This window comes from Tachyglossus aculeatus, chromosome X2 (assembly GCF_015852505.1).
Source record: "Tachyglossus aculeatus isolate mTacAcu1 chromosome X2, mTacAcu1.pri, whole genome shotgun sequence".
In the NCBI taxonomy this organism is placed as follows: Eukaryota; Metazoa; Chordata; class Mammalia; order Monotremata; family Tachyglossidae; genus Tachyglossus; species Tachyglossus aculeatus.
This window is the reverse complement of record NC_052100.1, coordinates 28,278,129-28,303,934: the sequence shown is the minus strand read 5'-3', so window position 1 is coordinate 28,303,934 and position 25,806 is coordinate 28,278,129. Positions and strand designations below refer to the sequence as shown.

At 45.7% G+C, this 25,806-nt stretch overlaps 1 protein-coding gene across 1 annotated transcript in view; it reads right to left on the bottom strand.

Annotated features, from left to right (window-relative positions):
- The window catches only part of CDKAL1 (CDK5 regulatory subunit associated protein 1 like 1), a 340,204-nt gene that overhangs the window by 258,979 nt on the left and 55,419 nt on the right, over window positions 1-25,806 (bottom strand). The window contains exon 5 of the mRNA XM_038770667.1: window positions 21,359-21,443. Coding sequence (XP_038626595.1) covers window positions 21,359-21,443 — 85 coding nt within the window. The remainder of the gene's footprint in view (window positions 1-21,358; window positions 21,444-25,806) is intronic.

Below are 25,806 nucleotides of genomic sequence, written 5' to 3'. Positions count from 1 at the left end.
GTCACACAGCTGACAGTTGGCAGTCGGGATTTGAACCCATGAACTCTGACTCCAAAGCCCGTACTCTTTCCACTGAGTGACTGTAAACTCTTTGAGGGCAGGGAACGTGTCTACCAACTCAGATATACTGTACTCACCCCAGAACTTAATATAATGTTCGGCAGACGGTAAGCGCTCAAATACCACTGACTGATTGTCCGCTGTTTGACATGGGGCAAGCCACTTCACTTCTCCGGGCCTCATTTACGTCATCTATAAAATGGGGATTAAGACTTTGAGCCCTTATGTGGGACGTGGACTGTGCCCAATCTGATTAGTTCTATCTACCCCAGCATTTAGTACAGTGCCTGACATAGTAAGCTCTTAAATACTATTTTTTTTAATGTATGAGATAGGTACAAGCACACGATGGTGGAGATGTTGGATGTCTTTGAACAAACGTTGGGCTTGCGTGTCTTCTCGTGCGGATTTGTGGGCATTACTGATCATTCACAAACTTTTCACGGGGTGCCCCAGCTGCATGCCTTCAAACTCAATTTATATCCGTACCGAAGAGACGGTAACACTCTTGCAGTCGGAACTAGGTGACGTGACTTTGTGTCTAACCGGTGCTCTTGATATTACTAGGAGACCTTTAATTCAAAAGAATTCTTCTAGACTGTGAGCCCGTTGTTGGGTAGGGACAGTCTCTATATGTTGCCAACTTGGACTTCCCAAGCGCTTAGTACGGTGCTCTGCACACAGTAAACGCTCAATAAATACGATTGAATGAATGAATCACGGAACTCTGATGTTCTCCTCCAGGAAAAAAAAAAAGCCTCTGACAGGCGCGTCGATTGTCTCAAGTTGCAACAACGTGGGCGAGAAAATTAAGTGGGTGGCCAACAACTAACCCACCAGATTAGGCAATTCTTTTTAGAAAAAGGAGGTAAGATTAGTTGACCTGAACATTGAATGGTGATTTATGAGATACCCTAAGGCTCCCCACATCGTTCCATTACAGTCCACTGTAATCCAATACAGATGGATCAATGTGGTCCTTGCCCAGACACGGCCAGCTCTTTGCTTGCCCCGTGACTCCTGTACAGTATCGCCTCTGGTTTTCACGACAAATCGATCATATTTATCGCGCGCTTACTGTGTGCAGAGCACTATACGAAGCGTTTGCAAGAGTATAATAGGTGTCTACCCAATACGGAGTGGGTAGACCCGTTCCCTTCCCACAGCCAGTTTGCAGTCTAGAGGGGGAGACGGACATTAACATACAAAAACAAATTAAGGCTGTGTAAGTGCTGGGGGGCGGAGGGAGCAAATCCAAGTAACGAAAAACTGGGTTAAATTGGGTTCGTTTATATTGCTTCATTTTCCACTGCTCTTTCGCAGAGAGCAGTCCCAGAGGGAAACGAGGAAGATCGGCTTTCAAACCACGTTCCTGCTGAGCGTGGTTTTCCCTCTACTTCAACCTCTCTATTGCAAATGCAATTACACCGCCCTGTAGGGGTGGTAATCACCCTAAAAACTGTGGAACTGAACTGAGTATTGACTTCCCATTTGACAGAGGAGGAAACTGAGGTACCGAGAAAGGAAGCGACTGGCCCAAGCTCCCTCGAGAGGCGAGCGGCCGAGCCGGGAATGGAAACCAGGTCCTCGGACTCCCAGGCCGGGCTCTATCAATTAGGCGACCCTGCTCCTCGGTGGAGGCGGCATCAAGGGTCAAAACTCCGACGACGGAAAGGGGGAGAGAGTTGAAGGCGGGTGGGCAGTTTTGGGGCCTTCTCGGCCGGAGATGCCGGCGATGGAAAGATCAAACCGGCAAGCCCTGACAGGTGTTAGGCAACAGCTATTCACCACAATGCCCCACGGTCCTGGCTCCGTCTTCGTGTTGTTTCAGTACAACGGATAAGGATGGCAAGCTACCTCCAGACAAAATGAAAACGCTCAGCTGTTGTATCAACACGGTAAAAGCATTTTGCCATTACTGAAGAATAACTTGAAACGGGGTTTGTTTTCCCAAATTCGAACACCCGCCCGTCCAACCGGGCTATCGTTCGGGGCTGCGGGATTAGCGGTCTGTGACTCACCCCAACACACACGAGAGCACACACACAACAAATAGAAACCGATCCAAAAACCGGCAACCGCTCGCCAGTTTGCCGCCAGAACGCGAAATCCAGCAGGTGGTCAGCCACGGCTCCAAAGAAAACCAGACCGCCCAGGGTCCCGGCCTCTGCCGCTGGGTCGGGTGGCTCGTTTTTATTTTATTTTTTACCCCCCCTGTGATGTTGCTGCTCAGATCCGATTTGCAAAATGGAGAAAATTGCTGTTAATGATGGATGAGCGACAAAATGAAAAGACAATGATCAGGATGGGTGGCATTCAGTCCTGAGCGAAAGGAACGGCTCCCAAGGCCTGAAGGCCCTCCCCAATTCCCGCTAAGAACACCCCCGGGCGGGACGGATTGGGAACAAATCCCGAGCCGCCAGTGAACACCAGGTGGGACACCACACAATCTTTCTGCTTCAAAAGGAACAGATGGCTCCAAATCTGCAGCTTTAGGACTGAGAGCTTGTCTGGGACTTTTTACAAGTTCAACAGACTCGGGACCGTGTTACACAAACCGGGGCCGGCGGCTCCACTCCCGTGAACCCACATTTTGCGTTATAAATGGGGCGGCAGGTGAGACAGCTGCACTGCTCCTGGATGATTTAATATCGATAATAGAACGGGTAATCCCTGTGGCGGGAGGTGTTGGAAGTAAATCCAATACCTGCTCAGACCTGAGCTCCCTTGAAGCTACTGGAAAACCTGGGTTTCCACAAGGGTGTTGGGTGCTCTGTTTGATTTGTGTAGCTGTCTTTGAGGGAAAAAAAAACAACAAAAAAGTGAAAAAGCCCTTACTTGTTCACGATCTAAACTCTATTTTTTTTTAATGGGATTCGTTATTATGAGAAGCAGTGTGGCTCAGTGGAAAGAGCGCGGGCTTGGGAGGTCATGGGTTCAAATCCCGCCTCTGCCACTTGTCAGCTGTGTGACCTGGGGCAAGTCACTTCACTTCTCTGGGCCTCAGTGACCTCATCTGTAAAATGGGGATTAAGACTGTGAGCCCCACGTGGGACAACCTGATCCCCAGCGCTTAGAACAGTGCTTCGCACATAGGAAGCGCTTAACAAATGCCATCATCATTATTGTTATTTGTTACTATGTGCCAGGCACTGAACTAAGCACTGGGATTGATGGACGATAATCAGGTTAGACCCAATTCATCTCCTATGTGGGGCTCACAATCTTAACCCCTATTTTACAGATGAGGTAACAGACGCAGAAAAGTGAAGTGACTTGCCGGAGGTCACACGGCAGAGCCAGAATTAGAACCCAGATCCTTCTGACGCCCAGGCTCGTGCGCTAACCACTGGAGCACACTGCTTCAAGTTACCTTGTTTCCTTGAAATTGTGGGCAGTCTGAGTGAGAGACCGGGCTAGTGTTCACATGAATGAGAGACCGGGCTAGCGTTCACATAAATAAAGTAGCCGGTATATTCCAACAATGAAATAGGCCTTGCTTTTTGGTCAATTACTCAACCGATCAATTGTATTTACTGAGCGCTTACTGCACGCACACCACTGTACCATGCGCTTGGGAGAGTACAACATGCTAAGCATGCTTCCTGCCCACAACTATCTTACAGTGTAGCGGGGAAGACAGACATTACTAAAAATAAAGTACGGATATTCATTCGTTCACTCCATCGTGCTTAATGAGTGTTTACTGTGTGCAAAATGCTATAGTGAGCGCTTCAGAAGAGCCTTCGGGCTGAAGGAGGGGTGAAGAAAGGGCGCAACTCCTAGTGAAAGGCCACTGTCACCTATTCTATTTGTGGCAGGTTTGGGGGGGTTTTGCCGGACTGAAGGACTCCCTCCCTTCAAGGCCCTACTGAGAGCTCACCTCCTCCAGGAGGCCTTCCCAGACTGAGCCCCTTCCTTCCTCTCCCCCTCGTCCCCCTCTCCATCCCCCCCATCTTACCTCCTTCCCTTCCCCACAGCACCTGTATATATGGATATATGTTTGTACATATTTATTACTCTATTTATTTATTTTACTTGTACATATCTCTTCTATTTATTTTATTTTGTTAGTATGTTTGGTTTTGTTCTCTGTCTCCCCCTTTTAGACTGTGAGCCCACTGTTGGGTAGGGACTGTCTCTATATGTTGCCAACTTGTACATCCCAAGCGCTTAGTCCAGTGCTCTGCACACAGTAAGTGCTCAATAAATACGATTGATGATGATGATGAAGGGCCAGGGTGGGGAGCGGGAGGGTCTCGGCAATCCAGGCACAGCGAGCGGTCTGTTAGCCTCCAATCTCCCCGCTCCCTTGACACCTCCACCGAGGAGTTTAAAACCACTCTCGCTTCCTCCTCTAGACTGGAAGCTCCTTATGGGCAGGGCTATCCACCAATTCTACTGTACGACACCCTCCCAAGTGCTTAGCACAGAGCAAGCCCTCAATAAATACCACTGGTTGATCGTTTCTTCCGTCTCTTTGGGTCCAAACAATTCAGCTTACCCTACTCACCGCTCTCCTATTACAACCCAGCCCGCACGCCAACCTATTCACTGACCCCTGATCTTGTTCATTCATTCATTCAATCGTATTTATTGAGCGCTTACTGTGTGCAGAGCACTGTACTAAGCGCTTGGGAAGTACAAGTTGGCAACATATAGAGACGGTCCCTACCCAACATAAGCAGGAGGGAGAACGGGTGCTGAATCCCCATCTTGAAGATGAGGAAACGGAGGCCCAGAGACCTGCCCGAGGTCACTCTGCAGGCTTGTGCAAAGCCGGGATTAGAACCACTTCGCCGTGCCTCAGTTACCCCATATGTCAAATGGCAGCGTGGCCTAGTGGCAAGAGCCCGGGCTTTCATTCATTCGTATTTATTCAGCGCTTACTGTGTGCAGAGCACTGTACTAAGTGCTTGGGAAGTACAAGTTGGCAACATATACAGACGGTCCCCACAGCGGGCTCACAGTCTAGAAGGGGGAGACAGACAACAAAACAAAACATATTAACAAAATAAAATGAATAGAATAAATATGTACAAATAAAATAGAGTAATAAATATGTACAAACATATATACATTCATTCCTTCATTCATTCAGTCGTATTTATTGAGAGCTTACTGTGTGCAGAGCACTGTACTAAGTGCTTGGGAAGTACAAGTTGGCAACATATAGAGACGGTCCCTACCCAACAGCAGGCTCACAGTCTAGAAGGGGGAGACGGACAACAAAACAAAACATATCAACAAAATAAAATAAATAGAATAAATATGTACAAATAAAATAGAGTAATAAATACGTACAAACATATACATTCATTCCTTCATTCATTCAATCGTATTTATTGAGCGCTCACTATGTGCAGAGCACTGTACTAAGCGCTTGGGAAGTACAAGCTGGCAACATATAGAGACGGTCCCTACCCAACAACGGGCTCACAGTCTAGAAGGACTCACAGTACCACTGACTGGTTGACTGAATGACAAAAAAGTGAGGCGACTGGATATTTCACTGTTGGCATCTCTCCCCATAGTTCCTCAAATTCCCTTTATCGCCCTACAAGTCTACAGATTATTGAGGATGACATTCTCTAAGAAAAACGCTTAGAATTGAAGTCAAAAAATCTTCCCCAAAGTAAAACCAAAGGAAACGTCTGAAAGCGTACCAGTCACTACAACTGTTTCCAATTTCGTGTAGCAGAAAAGGCAAGTTTCCTACAGACGAAAGAGTCTCACTTTGAACCTGAAGTATTCAGTTTATTTCAAAATATTCATTGAGTTGAGAGGGGTGGGTATTGGGCCTTGAGTTAATTACTTCTCGGCGGTGATGCCATTTCTTTCTAGCGTGCCCGGCAATTATAGATTCATGATGTCTGCAATTTCATTTTCAGGAATTTCCACCATCTGATTTGACCCTTCCAGAAAGAATTAAAACACTGCATACGGCTGACTTTTAAATTTACATTTACTAATTATCAGCCAACTATCTCCCTGTTTCCTTGATAGTCCGAAACAAACGATCGTTGTCTCGGCACATTTTAATTGAAAGGGAATTGTTAAATCTCGTTTCAGGCGTGTCTTCTTACCCATCAATTCCACTTCTTACACTTTTCCCATGCAAATTAACTTGATCACCTTGGTATCAAAGGTGTTGGCACATCATTAATTCATGCGAATTAAGATGGCCTGCGGATATTGGGATTATACAGTCCTGCCTTTCATTTTACAAGTATGGTTATTCACTGGATTGCGATTTAATTTGAGGTTCAAATTTGATCAGACCTCACTGCTTCCTGTAGGATAGCAGAGCTCTGGGACCCATCAGGTGCTTAATGAACAGCATAACTAAATTTTTGGTAACTAATTTTTTTTAATGTATATATTTTAATGGAGTCTTTAAAATCATGACTTCTATTGTGGAGTCAGAGGTCATGGGTTTAAATCCCGGCTCTGCTAATTGTCAGCTGTGTGACTTTGGGCAAGTCACTTCACGTCTCTGGGCCTCAGTTCCCTCATCTGTAAAATGGGGATGAAGACTGTGAGCCCCCGTGGGACAAGCTGATCACCTTGTAACCTCCCCCACGCTTAGAACAGTGCTTTGCATGTAGTAAGCGCTTAATAAATGCCATTACTATTGTTATTATTATTATTAATGGCATTTGTTAAGCACTTATTAAACGCTGGGGTGGAAACAAATAAATCAGGTTGGACACAGTCCGTATCCCACTTGGGACTCACAGTCTTAATTCTCATTTTACAGATGAGGTAACTGAGGCACAGAGGAGTTAACTGACTTACCCAAGGTCACAAAGTGGACAAGTGATGAAGTCGGAGTTTGAACCCAGAACCCTCTGACTTCCACGCACATGCTCTGTCCATTAGGCCACACTGCTTCGCTGTAAAACTTTCCTTAAATTAGATGCTTTCTGACAGCATATCTAGGCTTATCTAGCATATCGAGCACTTAGAACAATGCTTTGCACATAGTAAGTGCTTAACAAATGCCATCATCATTATTATTATTGGATCCCTTTATTTTCCCCCTCCCAGCCCCCCAGCACTTATGCAAATATGTATTTATAAATATTTGTTTATATTAATATTTGTCCCCCTTCTAAACTTATTATTATTAATAATAAATACGAATGAATGAATGATGAATGAATTTAGACTGTGCGCCCGTTGTTGGGCAGGGATTGTCTCTATCTGTGGCCCAAATGAACTTCCTGAGCGCTTAGTCCAGTGCTCTGTGCACAGGCAGCGCTCAATCAATACGACGGAATGATGGATTGACTGATTGACTGAATGGCTCAATAACTGAGTGAATGACTGATTGACTGACTGACTAATCTATTTATTTGATTTTGTCTGTACGTATTTATTATTCTATTTATTTTATTTGTACATATTTATTCTGTTTATTTTATTTTGTTAATATGTTTTGTTTTGTTCTCTGTCTCCCCCTTCTAGACTGTGAGCCCGCTGTTGGGTAGGGACCGTCTCTAGATGTTGCCAACTTGTCCTTCCCAAGCGCTCAGTACAGTTCTCTGCACACAGTAAGCGCTCAATAAATACGACTGAATGAATGAATATTATTAGTGTTCCTAGCACACCCAGCTCCACTTAAAATCCCCTCACTCCTGATCAATTCAGTCCTTGACACATGTCTACCTCCCCGACTAGAATGAAAGTTCCTTCAGAGCAAGGATTGCCTCTGCCAACAGTACTGTACCCTCCCAAGCATTTACCACAATACCCTGCATAGAATAAACGCTTAAAAAACATCATCCCTCTATTGATCGATATTGACACTTTCACATGCCAATCTGGTTATTCTTCTTCCCTGAAATAATCTGCTTTCAAAAACTTTTCCGGGTGGTTCCCCCGGCCCTAAAATGCAATGCCTCTTAATGTAGTCAGCGGCTTTTCCCCAACTGCAGTGACCCCTGGAATCATCAACACATTGCTTCTACACTTAGATAAAAAACAAAAAACGGGATCACCGCTGTTTCCTTAATCCATCAATTGATGGTATTTATTGAACTACGAAGCAGCATGGCATTGTGGCGAGCGCACAGGCCTTGGAGCCAGAAGTTCATGGTTTCTAATCCGGGCTCTGCCACTTGTCTGTTGTGACACCTTGAGCAAATCACTTCTCTGTGCCTCAGTTACCTCTCCTGTAAAATGGGGACTAAGACCGTGGGCCCCATCTGGGTCGGGGACTGCGTCCAACCTGATTTATTTGTTTCCACCCCAGTGTTTAGTACAGTGCCTGGCATATAGTAAGTGCTTAAATACCATCATCATTCTTGTTATCATTAACTCTAGACCTTAAGCTTGTTTTAGGCAGGGAATGTGTCTTCCAATCTGGTTATATTGTACTCTCCCAAGCACTCAGTACAGTTCTCTGCCCATATTCATTCATTCAATCGTAGTAATCAATCAGTTGTATTTATTGAGCGCCCACAGTAAGTGCTCAATAAATACAACTGATTGATCACAATAAAACAGAGTAGTTCAATTCATTCATTCATTCATTCAATGGTATTTATTGAGCGCTTACTGTGTGCAGAGCACTGGACTAAGTGCTTGGGAAGTACAAATCGGCAACATATAGAGACAGTCCCTACCCAACAACGGGCTCACAGTCTAGGAGGGGGAAGACACACAACAAAACAAGTTGACAGATGTCATTTCCATCAGAATAAATAAAATTATAGCTGGTAGACATGTTCCTGGCCCACCAATAATTAAAATTCCTAATGGTTGTTATTATCTGGTTCATTTAACATACAGTACCCCATTTTAATATATCTGGCTTTGAAATTAAAGCCAAGTAAAGCTCTGAGGACAACTGAGGAGATGAAAAAGAGTCCTTGTGCACATCTAGAGAAGCGGCGTGGCTCAGTGGAAAGAGCACGGGTTCTGGAGTCAGAGGTCATGGGTTCGAATCCCAGCTCTGCCACATGTCTGCTGTGCGACCTTGGGCAAGTCACTTCACTTCTCTGAGCCTCAGTTACCACATCTGTAAAATGGGGATGAAGACTGTGAGCCCCAAGTGGGACAACTTGATCACCTTGTATCCCCCCCAACGCTTAGAACGGTGCTCTGCACATAGTAAGCGCTTAACAAATGCCATTATTATTATTATTACTATTATTATTATTATCTTTTAACAAGCAACAACCAGGGAGAATGCTTAGAGTATCACTCCAGGATGATTGTAGGAGCAACATGGCGTAGTGGATGGACCATGGGCCTGGGAATCAGAAGGTCACGGGTTCTAATCCTGCTCCGCCGCTTGGCTGATGCATGACTTTGGGCAAGTCATTTATCTCTGCCTCAGTTACCTCATCTATAACATGGGGATTGAAACTGCGACAGGGACTACGTGTCACACTGCAGACAAGTGGCAGAGCCGGCATTACTATTATTATTATTCTTACTCGGCGCTTGGGAGAGTACAGTATAACAATAAACATCTTGTAAATAAACTTGTAAAAAAAACAAGTAAATATCTTGTACTTCCCAGGAGCTTAGTACAGTGCTCTGCACACAGTAAACACTCAATAAATACGACTGAATGAATGAATCACAACCTGATCACCTTGTAACCTCCCCAGTGCTTTGCACATAATAATAATAATAATAAGGGGATTTATTAAGCGCTTACTATGTGCAAAGCACTGTTCTAAGCACTGGGGAGGTTACAAGGTTATCAGGTTGTCCCACATGGGGCTCACAGTCTTCATCCCCATTTTACAGATGAGGGAACTGAGGCACAGAGAAGTTAAGTGACTCGCCCAAAGTCACAAAGCTGACAGTTGGAGGAGCAGGAGGAACATAGTAAGCGCTTAACAAATACCATTAGGATTATTATTAGAACCCAGGTCCTTCTGATTCCCAGGCCCCTGCTCTATTCATTCCATCGTATTTATTGAGCGCCTACTGTGTGCAAAGCGCTTAGGCCACACTGCTCCTCCCCAGAAGCCGGACTCGCTATTATACAATCTGAATTAAAGAGTCGGCCGGTTGCGACGGGGCCCGCACGTAAATGACTCCTCTTTAAAGGAGTTCATTTAGGAGGGTTTTATTTCCTTTAAGGAATCTTCGCCTTCTGGACCGTGTGGCCTAACTTAAGAAATCACCAACGGCAAACAAAACGCATCTGGTGTGCACGTGTACGCGGGTAAGTACACAGCCCACGTCTGATCACCTTCCAGTACACCATCTGTCTAGCAGGCAGCTCCGACCCAGGTCAGGAGGAAAGGTTTCGGCCAGCTTTAAGCGGGGGAACACGACGGCTGCTAAATAACAGCACCGCTCAGAAACAGAAACTTGGGGAATCTTATCTCTTAACTTGAAGCTCCTGTTGTTGGAAAAAAAAAAAAACTGGCGGAGTTTCCTAACTGCACGGCTTTACCGAAGTAAAAAATTAGCTGAATGATAGACAGGGAGGACTCCTCTTTTCCTTGCCTGGTGACTAGCTGAAATGGGATTTGCCCGCTGAAATTCCAGCCGATAAAACTACTCTCAGGGAGACACGTTTTGATTTCACCATTTAGCTACACCCTCCGTTATGAAAGCAGAAACCACGCTGCACTTCCTCGTCCCCCTCTCCGTCCCCCGCATCTTACCTCCTTCCCTTCCCCACAGCACCTGTATATATGCATATATGTTTGTACATATTTATTACTCTACTTATTTATTTATTTTATTTGTACATATCTATTCTATTTATTTGATTTTGTTAGTATGTTTGGTTTTGTTCTCTGTCTCCCCTTCCCTTCCCCGCAGCTATATGTATATATGTTTGTACATATTTATTACTCTACTTATTTATTTATTTTATTTGTACATATCTATTCTATTTATTTGATTTTGTTAGTATGTTTGGTTTTGTTCTCTGTCACCCCTTCCCCGCAGCTATATGTATATATGTTTGTACATATTTATTACTCTACTTATTTATTTATTTTATTTGTACATATCTATTCTATATATTTGATTTCGTTAGTATGTTTGGTTTTGTTCTCTGTCTCCCCCTTTTCGACTGTGAGCCCACTGTTGGGTACGGACTGTCTCTAGATGTTGCCAATTTGTACTTCCCAAGCGCTTAGTCCAGTGCTCTGCACATAGTAAGCGCTCAATAAATACGATTGATGATGATGATGGGAAAATGTCTTAATGTGCCCATCTTTAAGTTGGAAAAGAAAAGCACAACAATATACTTTTACTGAGAACGCTCGCCATCGAGTTGTATTTTCTTGCCTTCCAAAAGTGTTTGCTTTTAAAAAGACTTGGGTACTGAGGTTATATTTTTTGGAATTTTCTAACTGCGACTTAATCTATATTTGCGCATTACTTTCAACCTGATTAAATCTGATTAACTAGCAAATTCTACCCAATTATTTAAATAGCATGAATCTAACCAACGGTTCAATTATTCACGGTCAGCAAGGATAATTGAAAGGACTCAGTAAGCTCATTCAGTCTGTATCGGTTTCAATTCCTCCGCCAGACGGTTCAGCAAACTCCCAACCAATAATAGTGCAGAGATTCACATCTCGCTGCCTTCTATTCACCCTCCAATTAAATTGTTGGTAAGTACTGAAATGACACCAAAGCCGAAAATAATAATAATAATAATAATAATGATGGGCATTTGTTAAGCGCTTACTATGTGCAAAGCACTGTTCTAAGCGCTGGTGGCGGGGGAAGGAACCAGGTGATCAGGTTGTCCCACGTGGGGCTTACAGTCTTAATCCCCACTTTACAGATGAGGTAACTGAGGCTCAGAGAAGTTAAGTGACTTGCCCAAGGTTGCACAGCAGGCTCAGGACCAGAGTCAAGAGACCCGGGTTCTAATCCCGGCTCAGCCACTTGTGTGGGGCCTTGGACAAGTCGCCTAACTCCTCTGGGCCTCAGTTTCCTCAGCTGTAAAATCAATCAATCGTATTTATTGAGCGCTTACAGTGTGCAGAGCACTGTACTAAGCGCTTGGGAAGGACAAGTTGGCAACATATAGAGACGGTCCCTACCCAACAGTGGGCTCACAGTCTAGGAAATGGGAATTAGATACGTATCAATCAATCAATCAATCAATCGTATTTATTGAGCGCTTACTATGTGCAGAGCACTGTACTAAGCGCTTGGGAAGTACAAATTGGCATCACATAGAGACAGTCCCTACCCGATAGTGGGCTCACAGTCTAAAAGGGGGAGACAGAGAACAGAACCAAACATACCAACAAAATAAAATAAGTAGGATAGAAATGTACAAGTAAAATAAATAAATAAATAAATAAACAGAGTAATAAATATGTACAACCATATATACATATATACAGGTGCTGTGGGGAGGGGAAGGCGGTAAGGCGGGGGGATGGAGAGGGGGACGAGGGGGAGAGGAAAGAAGGGGCTCAATCTGGGAAGGCCTCCTGGAGGAGGTGAGCTCTCAGCAGGGCCTTGAAGGGAGGAAGAGAGCTAGCTTGGCGGATGGGCAGAGGGAGGGCATTCCAGGCCCGGGGGATGACGTGGGCCGGGGGTCGATGGCGGGACAGGCGAGAGCGAGGTACAGTGAGGAGATTAGTGGTGGAGGAGCGGAGGGTGCGGGCTGGGCAGTAGAAGGAGAGAAGGGAGGTGAGGTAGGAGGGGGCGAGGTGATGGACAGCCTTGAAGCCCAGGGTGAGGAGTTTCTGCCTGATGCGCAGATTGATCGGTAGCCATTGGAGGTTTTTGAGGAGGGGAGTGATATGTCCAGAGCGTTTCTGGACAAAGATAATCCGGGCAGCAGCATGAAGTATGGATTGAAGTGGAGAGAGACACGAGGATGGGAGATCAGAGAGAAGGCTAGTGCAGTAGTCCAGACGGGATAGGATGAGAGCTTGAATTAGCAGGGTAGCGGTTTGGATGGAGAGGAAAGGGCGGATCTTGGCAATGTTGCGGAGCTGAGACCGGCAGGTTTTGGTGACGGCTTGGATGTGAGGGGTGAATGAGAGAGCGGAGTCGAGGATGACACCGAGGTTGCGGGCTTGTGAGACGGGAAGGATGGTAGTGCCGTCAACAGAGATGGGAAAGTCAGGGAGAGGACAAGGTTTGGGAGGGAAGACAAGGAGCTCAGTCTTCGACATGTTGAGCTTTAGGTGGCGAGCGGACATCCAGATGGAGATGTCCTGAAGGCAGGAGGAGATGCGAGCCTGGAGTCTGTGGGGCCCACAAAGGATGGGCTGTTTGTCCGCGATCACTACCCCATTACCTACCCTCGCGCTTGGCATAAACGCTCAACAAATGCCGCAGTAATAATAATTATTATCATTAGATCCATCTGCAAATAATCAGCAGCTTCCTGGTCCGGCCCACTGCAGGCAGCAGAAATGGATGTTCCCCCAGGCTCCGTAATTCACCCTTCCCGACACTGGATTATCACCCAACGGTGCGGCCCGCGGGCCCAAAATAATTTCTCGACTTTTTGTTCGTTTCCCCCCTTGTTCCTTCCCCTTTTGAAGTCGCCCCTCCGCCCCCCGTGTCCTGTCCCGTTTCGCTCTTTGGGGCATCACATTTTCTGCTATTGACCAACTCCGCGCGCCCAGAGTGTTTGCAGAGCTTAATCGCGGCAGGCGAGGCGTCCTGAGGTGATCCTGGAGAGGAACTGCATAATCTCATAAATCATCATCATCATCATCAATCGTATTTATTGAGCGCTTACTATGTGCAGAGCACTGGACTAAGTGCTTGGGAAGTACAAATTGGCAACATCTAGAGACAGTCCCTACCCAACAGTGGGCCCACAGTCTAAAAGGGGGAGACAGAGAACAAAACCATACATACTAACAAAATAAAATAAATAGGATAGATATGGACAAGTAAAACAAATAAATAGAGTAATAAATACGTACAAACATATATCCATATATACAGGTGCTGTGGGGAAGGGAAGGAGGTAAGATGGGGGGGATGGAGAGGGAGACGAGGGGGAGAGGAAGGAAGGGGCTCAGTCTGGGAAGGCCTCCTGGAGGAGGAGGCCTCCTGGAGGAGCAGGGAAATGAAAAAGCAGGGAAATGAAAGGTTAAGAGGGGAGTTGTACTTCCCAATCGCTTAGTACAGTGCTCTGCACACAGTAAGCGCTCAACAAATACGACTGATTGACTGATTGATTGATTGAGCAGAAGCAACTCATAAAGCAGGTAAATGAAAGGTTAAGAGGGGAGTTGTACTTCCCAAGCGCTTAGTACAGTGCTCTGCACACATTAAGAGCTCAATAAATATGATTGATTGATTGAGCAGAAGCAACAGATTGGTGGACGGAGCACCCTGAGGGGAAACCAGTCTCTGACTCTCAAAATCCACGGTCGGCTTGAAGGAGCTGCGGAGGTTGCCGTCCCTCATCGGCTCGGTCGGTCAATTCGCATTTATTGAGTGCTTACTGTGTGCAGAGCACTCTGTTAGAGGTCGTGGGTTCTAATCCCGGCTCTGCCGCTTGTCGGCTGTGTGACCTCGGGCAAGCCTCTTATTGACTCCGTCGTCCGGAGCCCCAGTCAATCGCTCGGACACAAGGGGAGGCTCAGTGGAAAGAGCGCAGGCTTGGGAGTCGGAGGTCCTGGGTTCAAATCCCGGCTCTGCCACTTCTCAGCTGGGTGACCTTGGGCAAGTCGCTTCACTTCTCTGGGCCTCAGTTCCCTCATCTGTAAAATAGGGGTGAAGACTGGAAGCCCCCCGGGGGACAACCTGATCACCTTGTATCCCCCCCAGAGCTTAGAATAGTGCTTGGCACATAGTAAGCACTTAACAAATACCACAATAATAATCATAATAAAATGGGGGTTAAGACTGTGAGCCCCCCGTGGGACAACTTGATCATCTTGTATTCCCCCCCAGCGCTTAGAACAGTGCTTTGCACATAGTAAGTGCTTAACAAATACCACAATAATAATAATAACTTCTCTGTGCTTCAGTGACCTCACCTGTAAAAATGGGCATTAAGACTGTGAGCCCCACGTGGGACAACCTGATAACCTTATATATGTTTGTACGTATTTATTACTCTATTTATTTATTTATTTCATTTGTGCATATTTATTCTATTCATTTTATTTTGTTAATATGTTTTGTTTTGTTGTCTGTCTCCCCCTTGTAGACTGTGAGCCCACTGTTAGGTAGGGACCGTCTCTATATGTTGCCAACTTGGACTTCCCAAGCACTTAGTACAGTGCTCTGAACACAATAAGTGCTCAATAAGAATAATAATAATAATAATGGTGGTATTTGTTAAGCATTTACTATGTGAAAAGCACTGTTCTAAGCACTGTGGGGGGGATACAAGGTGATCAGGTTTTCCCACTTGGGGCTCACAGTCTTAATCCCCATTTTACAGATGAGGTCACTGAGGCACAGAGAAGTTAAGTGGCTTGCCCAAGGTCACACAGCTGACAAGTGGCGGAGCTGGGATTTGAACCCATGACCTCTGACTCAACAATAACAATGATGGCATTGTATATATGTATATATATATGTATATGTATGTATATATATTTATATGTTTGTACATCTTCATTACTCTATTTATTTATTTTACTTGTACATATCTATTCTATTTATTTTATTTTGTTAGTATGCTTGGTTTTGTCTCCCCCTTTTAGACTGTGAGCCCACTGTTGGGTAGGGACTGTCTCTATATGTTGCCAACTTGTACTTCCTAAGCACTTAGTACAGTGCTCTGCACACAGTAAGCGCTCAATAAATACGATTGATGATGATGATGATGATGATTTGTTAAGCGCTATGTGCAGAGCACTGTTCTAAGCGCTGGACCCACACTCTTTCCACTGAGCCACGCAATTCATTCAATAAATATGACTGACTGAATGAATGAATGAATGAATAATCTTGTATCTACCCCAGTGCTTAGTACAGTGCTTGGCACATAGTAAGAGCTTAAAAAAATACTATAGTGGAAAGAGCACAGATTTAGGAGTTGGAGGACCTGGCTTCTAATCCTGCTCCCCAACTGCTTGCTGTGTGACCTTGGGTAAGTCACTTAACTTCTCTATGCCACAGTCCTCCTTCTCAGCGCTTAGATAATAATAATAATAATGACAGTATATGTTAAGCGCTTACTATGTGCAAAGCACTGTTCTAAGCGCTTACAATTACAAGGTGATTAGGTTGTCCGGGAGGGGGCTCACAGTTTTAATCCCCATTTTACAGATGAGGTAACAGAGGCCCAGAGAAGTGAAGTGACTTGCCCAAAGTCACACGGTTGGCGGCGCTGGGATTTGAACCCATGATCTCTGACTCCAAAGCCCGGGCTCTTTCCACTGAGCCACGCTGCTTCTCTTAGATCAGGGCTTGGCACATGGTAGGCACTTGAATACCCTAATTATTATTACTACTATAATTTTTATTAAAAGGCAACCAAAAACAGACCAAATCCCTGCCCCTAACAAGCTTACAGTCTAGAGGACGAGCTTACAGTCCAGACGCGGCCTCCAACGCCCTGCTCTGGGAAGGTCTGAGCAGTGGAGAGGAGGAGGAGAAGAGGCACGCTCACACAAGAAAGCCCGTAGAAAGCTTCGGACGGAGGGGAAGCGCTTAGTTCAGTGCTCGGCACACAGGAGGTGCTCAATAAATACAACTGATAGGTTGCACGCAACTGCCAAGGAAAGAAGTCTCCCGTGACACTGTAAATCCGGAATCGGGTGAAACGATCCTGCAAACCAGCAGAATAAAGCCCAAGTCCCGGGCGCACAATAAATAAGAGGAACTGCTGTGCCAGTTTGGCACCGGGCGACACTCCATTGCAAAATCCAAGGAGGCAAGGCTGAAATCGGGTGGGATCTCGGAGCCTTTCAGTGTGAATTTTAAAGCTTATAAAGACACAATGCCTCTTTGACGGGCGGCTCTAGGAAGAAAGGGCTTGACAAAACCATTGCGGTGGCCGTGTGGAGAGGGAAGAGATTAAGGTTTACCTTAATGCTATTTTTTATGATATTTGTTAAGCGCTTATTATGCGTCAGGCACTGTACTAAGCGCTGGAATACACACAAGAAGATCCGGTTGGACCCAGCCCACATCCCACGTGGGGCTCGCGGTCTTAACCCCTATTTGACAGACGAGGTAACTGAGGCCCAGAGAAGTGAAGTGACGTGACGCAGCGGACAAGTGGGGACGCCAGGATTAGAACCCGGGTCTTTCGGATTCCCCGGCCCGAGAGGGACGTGCCCCCAACTCTCGAGATGGGCGGGTTTGGCTTGCGTCAACTTCACAGCGAGGAACAGGTTCATATACCAATTCGGGTTTCTCAAGTATCCCAGGGAGACTGTTCGATTTCAGGTATGGAAACTCAGAATCTAAAAATAATAATAATAATAATGATGGTATTTGTTTAGCGCTTACTATGTGCAAAGCACTGTTCTAAGCGCTGGGGGGATACAATGTGATCAGGTTGCCCCACGTGGGGCTCACAATCTTAATCCCCATTTTACAGATAGGGGAACTGAGGCCCAGAGAAGTGAAGTAACTTGACCAAAGTCACACAGCTGACAGTTGGCGGAGTCGGGATTTGAACCCATGACCCTTGACTCCAAAGCCTGGGCTCTTTCCACTGAGCCACGCTGCTTCTCTTAGGTAAACCTTCCTCCAGATAGGGAGTCTGGACAGTCTCTCAAATTCACCAATATAAAACCCACAGGTCAGCTGGCCTTTTTGTTTCTTTTTTTACCCCCAACACCTATTCGTTCATTCAGTCGTATTTACAGGGCACTTACTGTGTGCGAAGCACTGTACTAAGCGCTTGGGAGAGTTCCACATAACAATAAACATTCCAATCCACCCTCCAAGGAAAGATAATTAATCAATCGATCAGAGGTATTTATTGAGTGCTTACTATATGCACAGCACTGTATTAGGCACTTGGGAGAGTCCAAAACAACAGAAAGAGAGGATCTTCTTCCCATATGACTGTACTACACACAATAATAATAATAATGATGGCATTTATTAAGCGCTTACTATGTGCAAAGCACTGTTCTTTTAGACTGTGAGCCCACTGTTGGGTAGGGACTGTCTCTATATGTTGCCAATTTGTACTTCCCAAGCGCTTAGTACAGTGCTCTGCACACAGTAAGCGCTCAATAAATACGACTGATGATGATGATGTTCTAAGCGCTGGGGAGGTTACAAGGTGATCAGGTTATCCCTTGGGGGGCTCACAGTCTTAATCCCCATTTCACAGATGAGGGAACGGAGGCCCAGAGAAGTGAAGTGACTTGCCCAACGTAACACAGCTGACAATTGGCAGGGCCAGGATTTGAACCCATGACCTCTGAATCCAAAGACACACGCCACCGCAAAGGGAAACAGGAAAAGGGCAAAACTACTCAGCTCGGTAACCCAACTAAATGCATAACGTTTGCTTACTTCAGTGGTAACCGTCCCTTCTCATCGGATTTATCTCTTTGGCTCTACCTTTCAAAGGGTGTGAGCCCACTGTTGGGCAGGGACTGTCTATATATATATATTATATATATATATTCAATAAATATATATATACACACACAGTGCTCTGCACACAGTAAGCGCTCAATAAATACGATTGATGATGATTGGGGAGTTTTCTGTCTCTTCCTATTATTTTCCCTCCCTGAAACCACAGGGAATTTCCCCGACGCCAGGATGAGAAGCAGCGTCGCTTAGTGGAAACAGCACAGGCCTGGGAGACGGAAGGACCTGGGTTCTAATCCCGGCTCCGTCCCATGTCAGTTGCGGCAAGTCACTTCAGCGTGGCTCAGTGGAGAGAGCCCGGGCTTTGGAGTCAGAGGTCATGGGTTCAAATCCCGGCTCCGCCCCCTTGTCAGCTGTGTGACTTTGGGCAAGTCACTTCCCTTCTCTGGGCCTCAGTTCCCTCATCTGGAAAATGGGGATTAAGACGGTGAGCCCACTGTTGGGTAGGGACTGTTTCTATATGTTGCCAACTTGTACTTCCCAAGCGCTTAGTACAGTGCTCTGCACACAGTAAGCACTCAATAAATATGTCTGATTGATTGATTTCCCCGGGCCCCTGCTTTTTTTCATTAAAAGATCACTGTCTTGAACTTTTCACGCGCCTGGCTGTGTTTTTCTCCCGTTTTCTCGACCACTTGCAACTTCAAGCAATCCATCATTGCTTTCCAAAGTATGAAAGGAGATGCTTTTATGGCTCTCAGGAAGAGACAAGTGTTTTTTTTTTACATGTGCTGTTGAGGCTGTTTAATCAATACTCGTATTAAGCCCGAGTTGACGGTGCTTCAGGAGGAAAACAAAAGGAAGTCACTCTAGGCTGCGAAGGCGGGTTTATATCATGTTGATTTCTGCTTTAATCCTGCTACAGCAAGTTTCTACATGCTTTCTTGGGCCTCCATCTCCCGAGTTATTAGGACAAGAGCCAACACATATATTTAATTACGTAAGTAGTCGGTGCTATCAGCCAGCTGTTGCCAGAGCATAATACACTAACCTCTTTCACTTAGCAGCTGGCTTAAAATGGCCCAGCAAAACTCCCGTTCAATTAACAGCCATCATAAAATATGCAAAACACTGATTTTTTTTTTAAAAAAAGATGTTATAGCTCCCAGAGAGGGTTTCACAACCTGACTCCTCGAACTTCTTTTATTGGTTTTTAAACTAAAGCAGAAATCGAATAATTCTATAATAACGGTACTCATAAAGTGCTTACTATGTGTCAAGAACTGTTCTAAGCACTAGGGTAGAGATGAAGCAGCGTGTTTTACTTTTTTGCTTGTACATATTCACTATCCTATTAATGAGGGAGGTGCATCTAGCTTTATTTCTATTTATTTTGATGACTTGACACCTGTCCACATGTTTTCTTTTGTTGTCTGCCTCCCCCTTCTAGACTGTGAGCCCGCTGCTGGGTAGGGACCGGCTCTATATGTTGCCAACTTGGACTTCCCAAGCGCTTAGTACAGTGCTCTGCACACAGTAAGTGCTCAATAAATACGATTGAATGAATGAATGAATGAATGGAAAGAGCATGGGCTTGGAAGTGAAAGGTCGTGGGTTCTAATCCCAGACTTCTTCCTCAGACCACCCCCTCTTACGACAAAGAACCCAGAGCACACTTCTGGTCCACTAGAAAACACACCAGTGGGCCACGAATATCATCAAAAATCCTAGAGGGGTCTAAGGCAAGGTCTAAGGTCTAGAGAAGCAGCGTGGCTCAGTGGAAAGGGCACGGGCTTTGGAGCCAGAAGTCATGAGTTCGAATCCCGGCTCCGCCAATTGTCAGCTATGTGACTTTGGGCAAGCCACTTAACTTCTCTGTGCCTCAGTTACCTCATCTGTAAAATGGGGATGAAGACTGTGAGCCCCACGTGGGACCACCTGATCATCTTGTAACCTCCCCAGCGCTTAGAACAGTGCTTTGCACATAGTAAGCGCTTAATAAATGCCATCACTATTAAGGCACTGTAGTATCTCAATTACTTTACCTATTAAGCTCGTCAGCAGAGTCCTGCAGACAATTATGAACTGCTTTTTTTATGGAATTTGCTAAGCGCGGTCTATTTCCGAGGCACTGTACTGGGGGTAGAGTCAGACTGAACAGTTTAGACACAGTCCCTGTCCCACATGGGGGCTCACAGTCTAAATCCCCATTTTACAGATGAGGCAACTGAGGCCCAGAGAAGTGAAGCAACTTGCCTGAGGTCATTCACTCATTCATTCAGTCGTATTTATTGAGTGCTTACTGTGTGCAGAGCACTGTACTGAGCGCTTGGGAAGTACAAGTTTGCAACCTATAGAGACGGTCCCTACCCAACAGCGGCTCACAGTCTAGAAGAATTTATTTTATTTTATTTTGTTAGTATGTTTGGTTTTGTTCTCTGTCTCCCCCTTTTAGACTGTGAGCCCACTGTTGGGTAGGGACTGTCTCTATATGTTGCCAATTTGTACTTCCCAAGCGCTTAGTACAGTGCTCTGCACATAGTAAGTGCTCAATAAATACGATTGATGATGATGATGATGATGATGATGACAGAAGAAGCCAAGAGGTCACACAGCAGACCAGTGGCGGAGCCAGGATTAGAACCCAGGTCCTGAAATCGGGCCCGATTTCAGATGCATGACTTTAGACCAGTATGATGTGTTATAAATGTCAAACTCAAACACTCTCCAAACCTGAAAAGGAGGCTTTACATTCATATTGAAAAATGGGTATCGTGTGGAACCGAAATCATTCCCTGATAACTGTTCCGGTGTGCCTTTGGGGGGGAAAAATAGATAAAAAAAAATTCCAACTTACTTAATTGAATTTCTGAAGTGGTCTTCTGCTGGGCTTTTTACCGTGCAACTGTTCAGCAACCACAAATCTGCTTCTGCGGCATTTTCTGGAAGATGGAAGAGACAAAGGCACAATTGGATCTCGCGACAATATTGCGTTAGGCCCACGGGGAGCTCTCCGGAGGGATTATCTGAAATGAAAAAGGGGGTTGGCGGCGGCTTCTCACTCAAAACCTTTACGTAGTCGGCATTCCGCTTCGGCTGGCAGAAGTTTGGGGAACGGTGTAACGGGGGACTTTTTGGGAGCGAGCTCTTGGTTAGCACTCTGGCATCCTCTTCCACATTGGACAGGCCACCCCTCTCCCTGCCTTCAAAGCCTTATTGAAGGCCCATCTCCTCCAGGAAGCCTTCCCCGACTAAGCCCTCATTTCCTCTTCTCCATCGCCCTTGCAACTGGATCTGCAAGCAGCGTGGCTCAGTGGAAACAGCCCGGGCTGTGGAGCCGGGGTCCGGGGTTCAAATCCCGGCTCCGCCACTTGTCACCTGTGGCGGACACTTCTCTGGGCCTCAGTTCCCTCATCTGGAAAATGGGGATGAAGACTGTGAGCCCCCCGTGGGACAACCTGATCGTCTTGTAACCTCCCCCGTGCTTAGAACAGTGCTTTGCACATAGTAAGCGCTTAATAAAGGCCATCATTGTTATTATTTGCACCCTCTTATTCACTCCTCCCTCTGCCCCACAGACCTCATGAGCCCGTTGTTGGGTAGGGACCGTCTCTATATGTTGCCGACTTGTACTTCCCAAGCGCTTAGTACAGTGCTCTGCACCCAGTAAACGCTTATTAAATATGATTGAATGAATGAATGTCCATAGCACAAAGTGATTTTAATGACTACCACTGTCTCCGACTGAGAGGGCCTTGTGATTAAGGTTGGTGACTACCAACTCCAGACTGCATTGTCCTCTCCCAAGTGCTAAGTACAGTGCTCTGCACCCAGTAAGCGCTAATTAAATACGACTGAATGAATGAATGAATGTCCACAGCACAAAGTGATTTTAATGACTACCACTGTCTTCAACTGAAAGGGCCTTGTGGTTAATCAATCGTATTTACTGAGCGCTTACTGTGTGCAGAGCACTGTACTAAGGTTAAAGTTGCTGACTACCAACTCCAGACTGCATTGTCCTCTCCCAAGTGCTAAGTACAGTGCTCTGCACATAGTGAGTGCTCAGAAAATACCACGGATTGACTGACTGCCTTAAAGATACCTGACTGCCACTGAGAACTGAAGAAACGACCTTGGGTTTTTCTGGTTGGGAAGAAGGGAGGCAGAGAGCATTTTAATCAGGCCCTTTCCCTTCCTCTAGCATGGTTACACTCCAGAATACTGTAATAATAATAATAATGATGGCATTTATTAAGCGCTTACTATGTGCAAAGTATTGTTCTAAGCGCTGGGGAGGTTACAAGGTGATCAGGTTGTCCCACGGGAGGCTCACGGTCTTAATCCCCATTTTACAGATGAGGTCACTGAGGCCCAGAGAAGTGAAGTGACTTGCCCAAAGTCCCACAGCTGACAATTGGCAGAGCCGGGATTTGAACCCGTGACCTCTGACTCCAAAGCCTGGGCTCTTTCCACTGAACCACGCTGCTTCTCTGATACTACATTGATACTTATCTTTTAACCAGAGATCCTGCAGGAACTTGATTCTTGCACCGGGTCAAAAAGGAATGATTACTTCTTCGGCCGAAGCCCGACTTCAGATCACGCCCTCTCGATAACAAGCCCAAGAGAGTATGGAAAAATCCACGGAGCGACTCCGGCTCAAGGGAAAGTGGGAAATGCGTCCTTTTCGGGTTCCTGACTCTCATCTAACTCATCTCATATCATCATTCACAGAGAAGCAGCTTGGCTCAGTAGAAAGAGCCCGGGTTTGGAGTCAGAGGTCATGAGTTCAAATCCCGGCTCTGCCACTTGTCATTCATTAAATCGTATTTATTGAGCGCTTACTGTGTGCACAGCTGTGTGACTTGGGGCAAGTCACTTCACTTCCCTGTGCCTCAGTTCCCTCTTCTGTAAAATGGGGATTAAGACTGCGAGCCCCCCGTGGGACAACCTGATCACCTTGTAACCTCCCCAGTGCTTAGAACGGTGCTTTGCACACAGTAAGCACTTAATAAATGCCATCATTCATTCATTCATTAATTCATCTAGCCACAAGAAAAACAAGGAAGTAGTTGCCATGCAAATAATATGCCAAACAGCTTTCGTTGCCAAAGCACGCTGCTAGCGTGTTTTTAAATCGGCACTAACAGAAATTCAAAACCAATGAAATAGGAGATTCTAAATCAGGCGAACTAGGCTAAGCCGCTTTTTGAGGGTGAACGGCGGCGAACCCGCAAACGTCCTTTTACCTTCGTCGGCTGACCAAGAATAGGCAACCTATTCTTTATTTTATTTTACTTGTTCGTATTTACTATTCTATTTGTTAGTGATGTGCATCTAGCTTTACTTCTATTTATTCTGATGACTTGACACCTGTCCAGATGTTTTGTTTTGTTGTCTGTCTCCCCCTTCTAGACTGTGAGCCCGTTGTTGGGTAGGGACCGTCTCTATATGTTGCCAACTTGTACTTCCCAAGCGCTCTGCACACGGTAAGCGTTCCGTAAATACGATTGAATGAATGAATGAATGAATGAATGAATGAACCAGAGGTCCATTTTTTAATCAATCGTATTTATTGAGCGCTTACTGTGTGCAGAGCACTGTACTAAGCGCTTGGGAAATATAAAGGGTCTTGATGAAATCTGTCCCTTCAGACCAGGAAGACGGAGGCAGGGGACAAGGGAGAACGAGAATTGTTTTCTTTCTCTAGGTCTGCGGCTGGAAAAGGAAGCCACCCGTTCCCATCCTCATTTACAGATGAGGAAACAGAGGCTCGGAGAATCAATCAATCGCATTTATTGAGCGCTTACTATGTGCAGAGCACTGTACCTAAGCGCTTGATAAGTACAAGTTGGCAACATATAGAGACAGTCCCTACCCAACAGTGGGCTCACAGTCTAGAAGGGGGAGACAGAGAACAAAACCAAACATATTAACAAAATAAAAGAAATAGAATAGATATGTACAAGTAAAATAAATAAAAAGAGTAATAAATATGTACAAACATATATACATATATACAGGTGCTGTCGGGAAGGGAAGGAGGTAAGATGGAGAGGGGGACGAGGGGGAGAGGAAGGAGGGGGCTCAGTCTGGGAAGGCCTCCTGGAGGAGGTGACCTCTCAGTAGGGCCTTGAAGGGAGGAAGAAGCTAAGTGGCTTGCCCCAGGTCACACAGCAGACAAATGGCGGAGCCGGGATTAGAACCCAGGTCCTTCTGGCCCTCCTCCGCCTCTTCCCTTTCCTCCTCGTAAATCCCAACGGTCATCGCAACTACAGCCGCAGTGAAGTCTTTCCTCTAGACTGTGACCGCTTTGTGCGCAGGATTGTGCCTGTCTGTTGTTCGACTGTACTCTCCCAAGTGCTCAGTACAGTGCTTTGCACACGGGAAGCGCTCAATAAATACGGTTGACTGAATGAAGGAACGGAACCACAGAGGGCAAGGGGACAGGGAGAGAAAACAAGCTGAAAGACGAAGAACTACCAGGAATCTTTCAGCATGGCCTTTCTTGTCTTCCCTGGGTGTTGACAGCCAGCTTCGAACTCCACGTTGCCTCATGCCTTGAATCTTGGCCCAATTCGACGATTATAAAGAGGGCACTAATTCCCAACATGGCTAATACGGCTAGTCAGTCGCCACCACAGAAATCTGGCTCGAAAAGATGGATGGCTTGCATAAAGCTGCGCGTCAGGGGTGACGTACGAGGACATCTTTAGTCATTTCCCGCAAACCCGACTGCTTCACATTTTTAGTGAGGGCAGCTTTTAAAAATACAGTGCCCCTAAAAACTTTTTTTTTCCTGAGGTGAGAACAAAATTTTTGAAAATCAAAGCGTGAGCATGGGGAGCCTTCAGTCATTAGAGAGGCAGTGTGGGTCAGTGGAAAGGGCATGAGCTTTGGACTCGGAGGTCATGGGTTCAAATCCCGGCTCCACCACTTGTCAGCTGTGTGACTTTGGGCACTTAACTGCTCTGGGCCTCAGTTACCTCAACTGTAAAATGGGGATGAAGACTGTGAGCCCCCCGTGGGACAATCTGATCACCTTGGAACCTCCTCAGTGCTTAGAACAGTGCTTTGCACATAGAAAGCGCTTAGTAAATGCCATCATTATTATTATTATGATGGTCTTTCTTTCAAAATCAGAACAAGAGGCCCTCCCTCGACCCGTTTTTTATTTAATGCCAAGAAATGCAAATAAATCACTATTTCGCTCATCTTTTAATTGGCAGCCCCTCTCCATAGGCCCAAAGACACTATCGAAAGGTCAAATGTATGTTTCATGCCCCAAACCAAAATACGTTC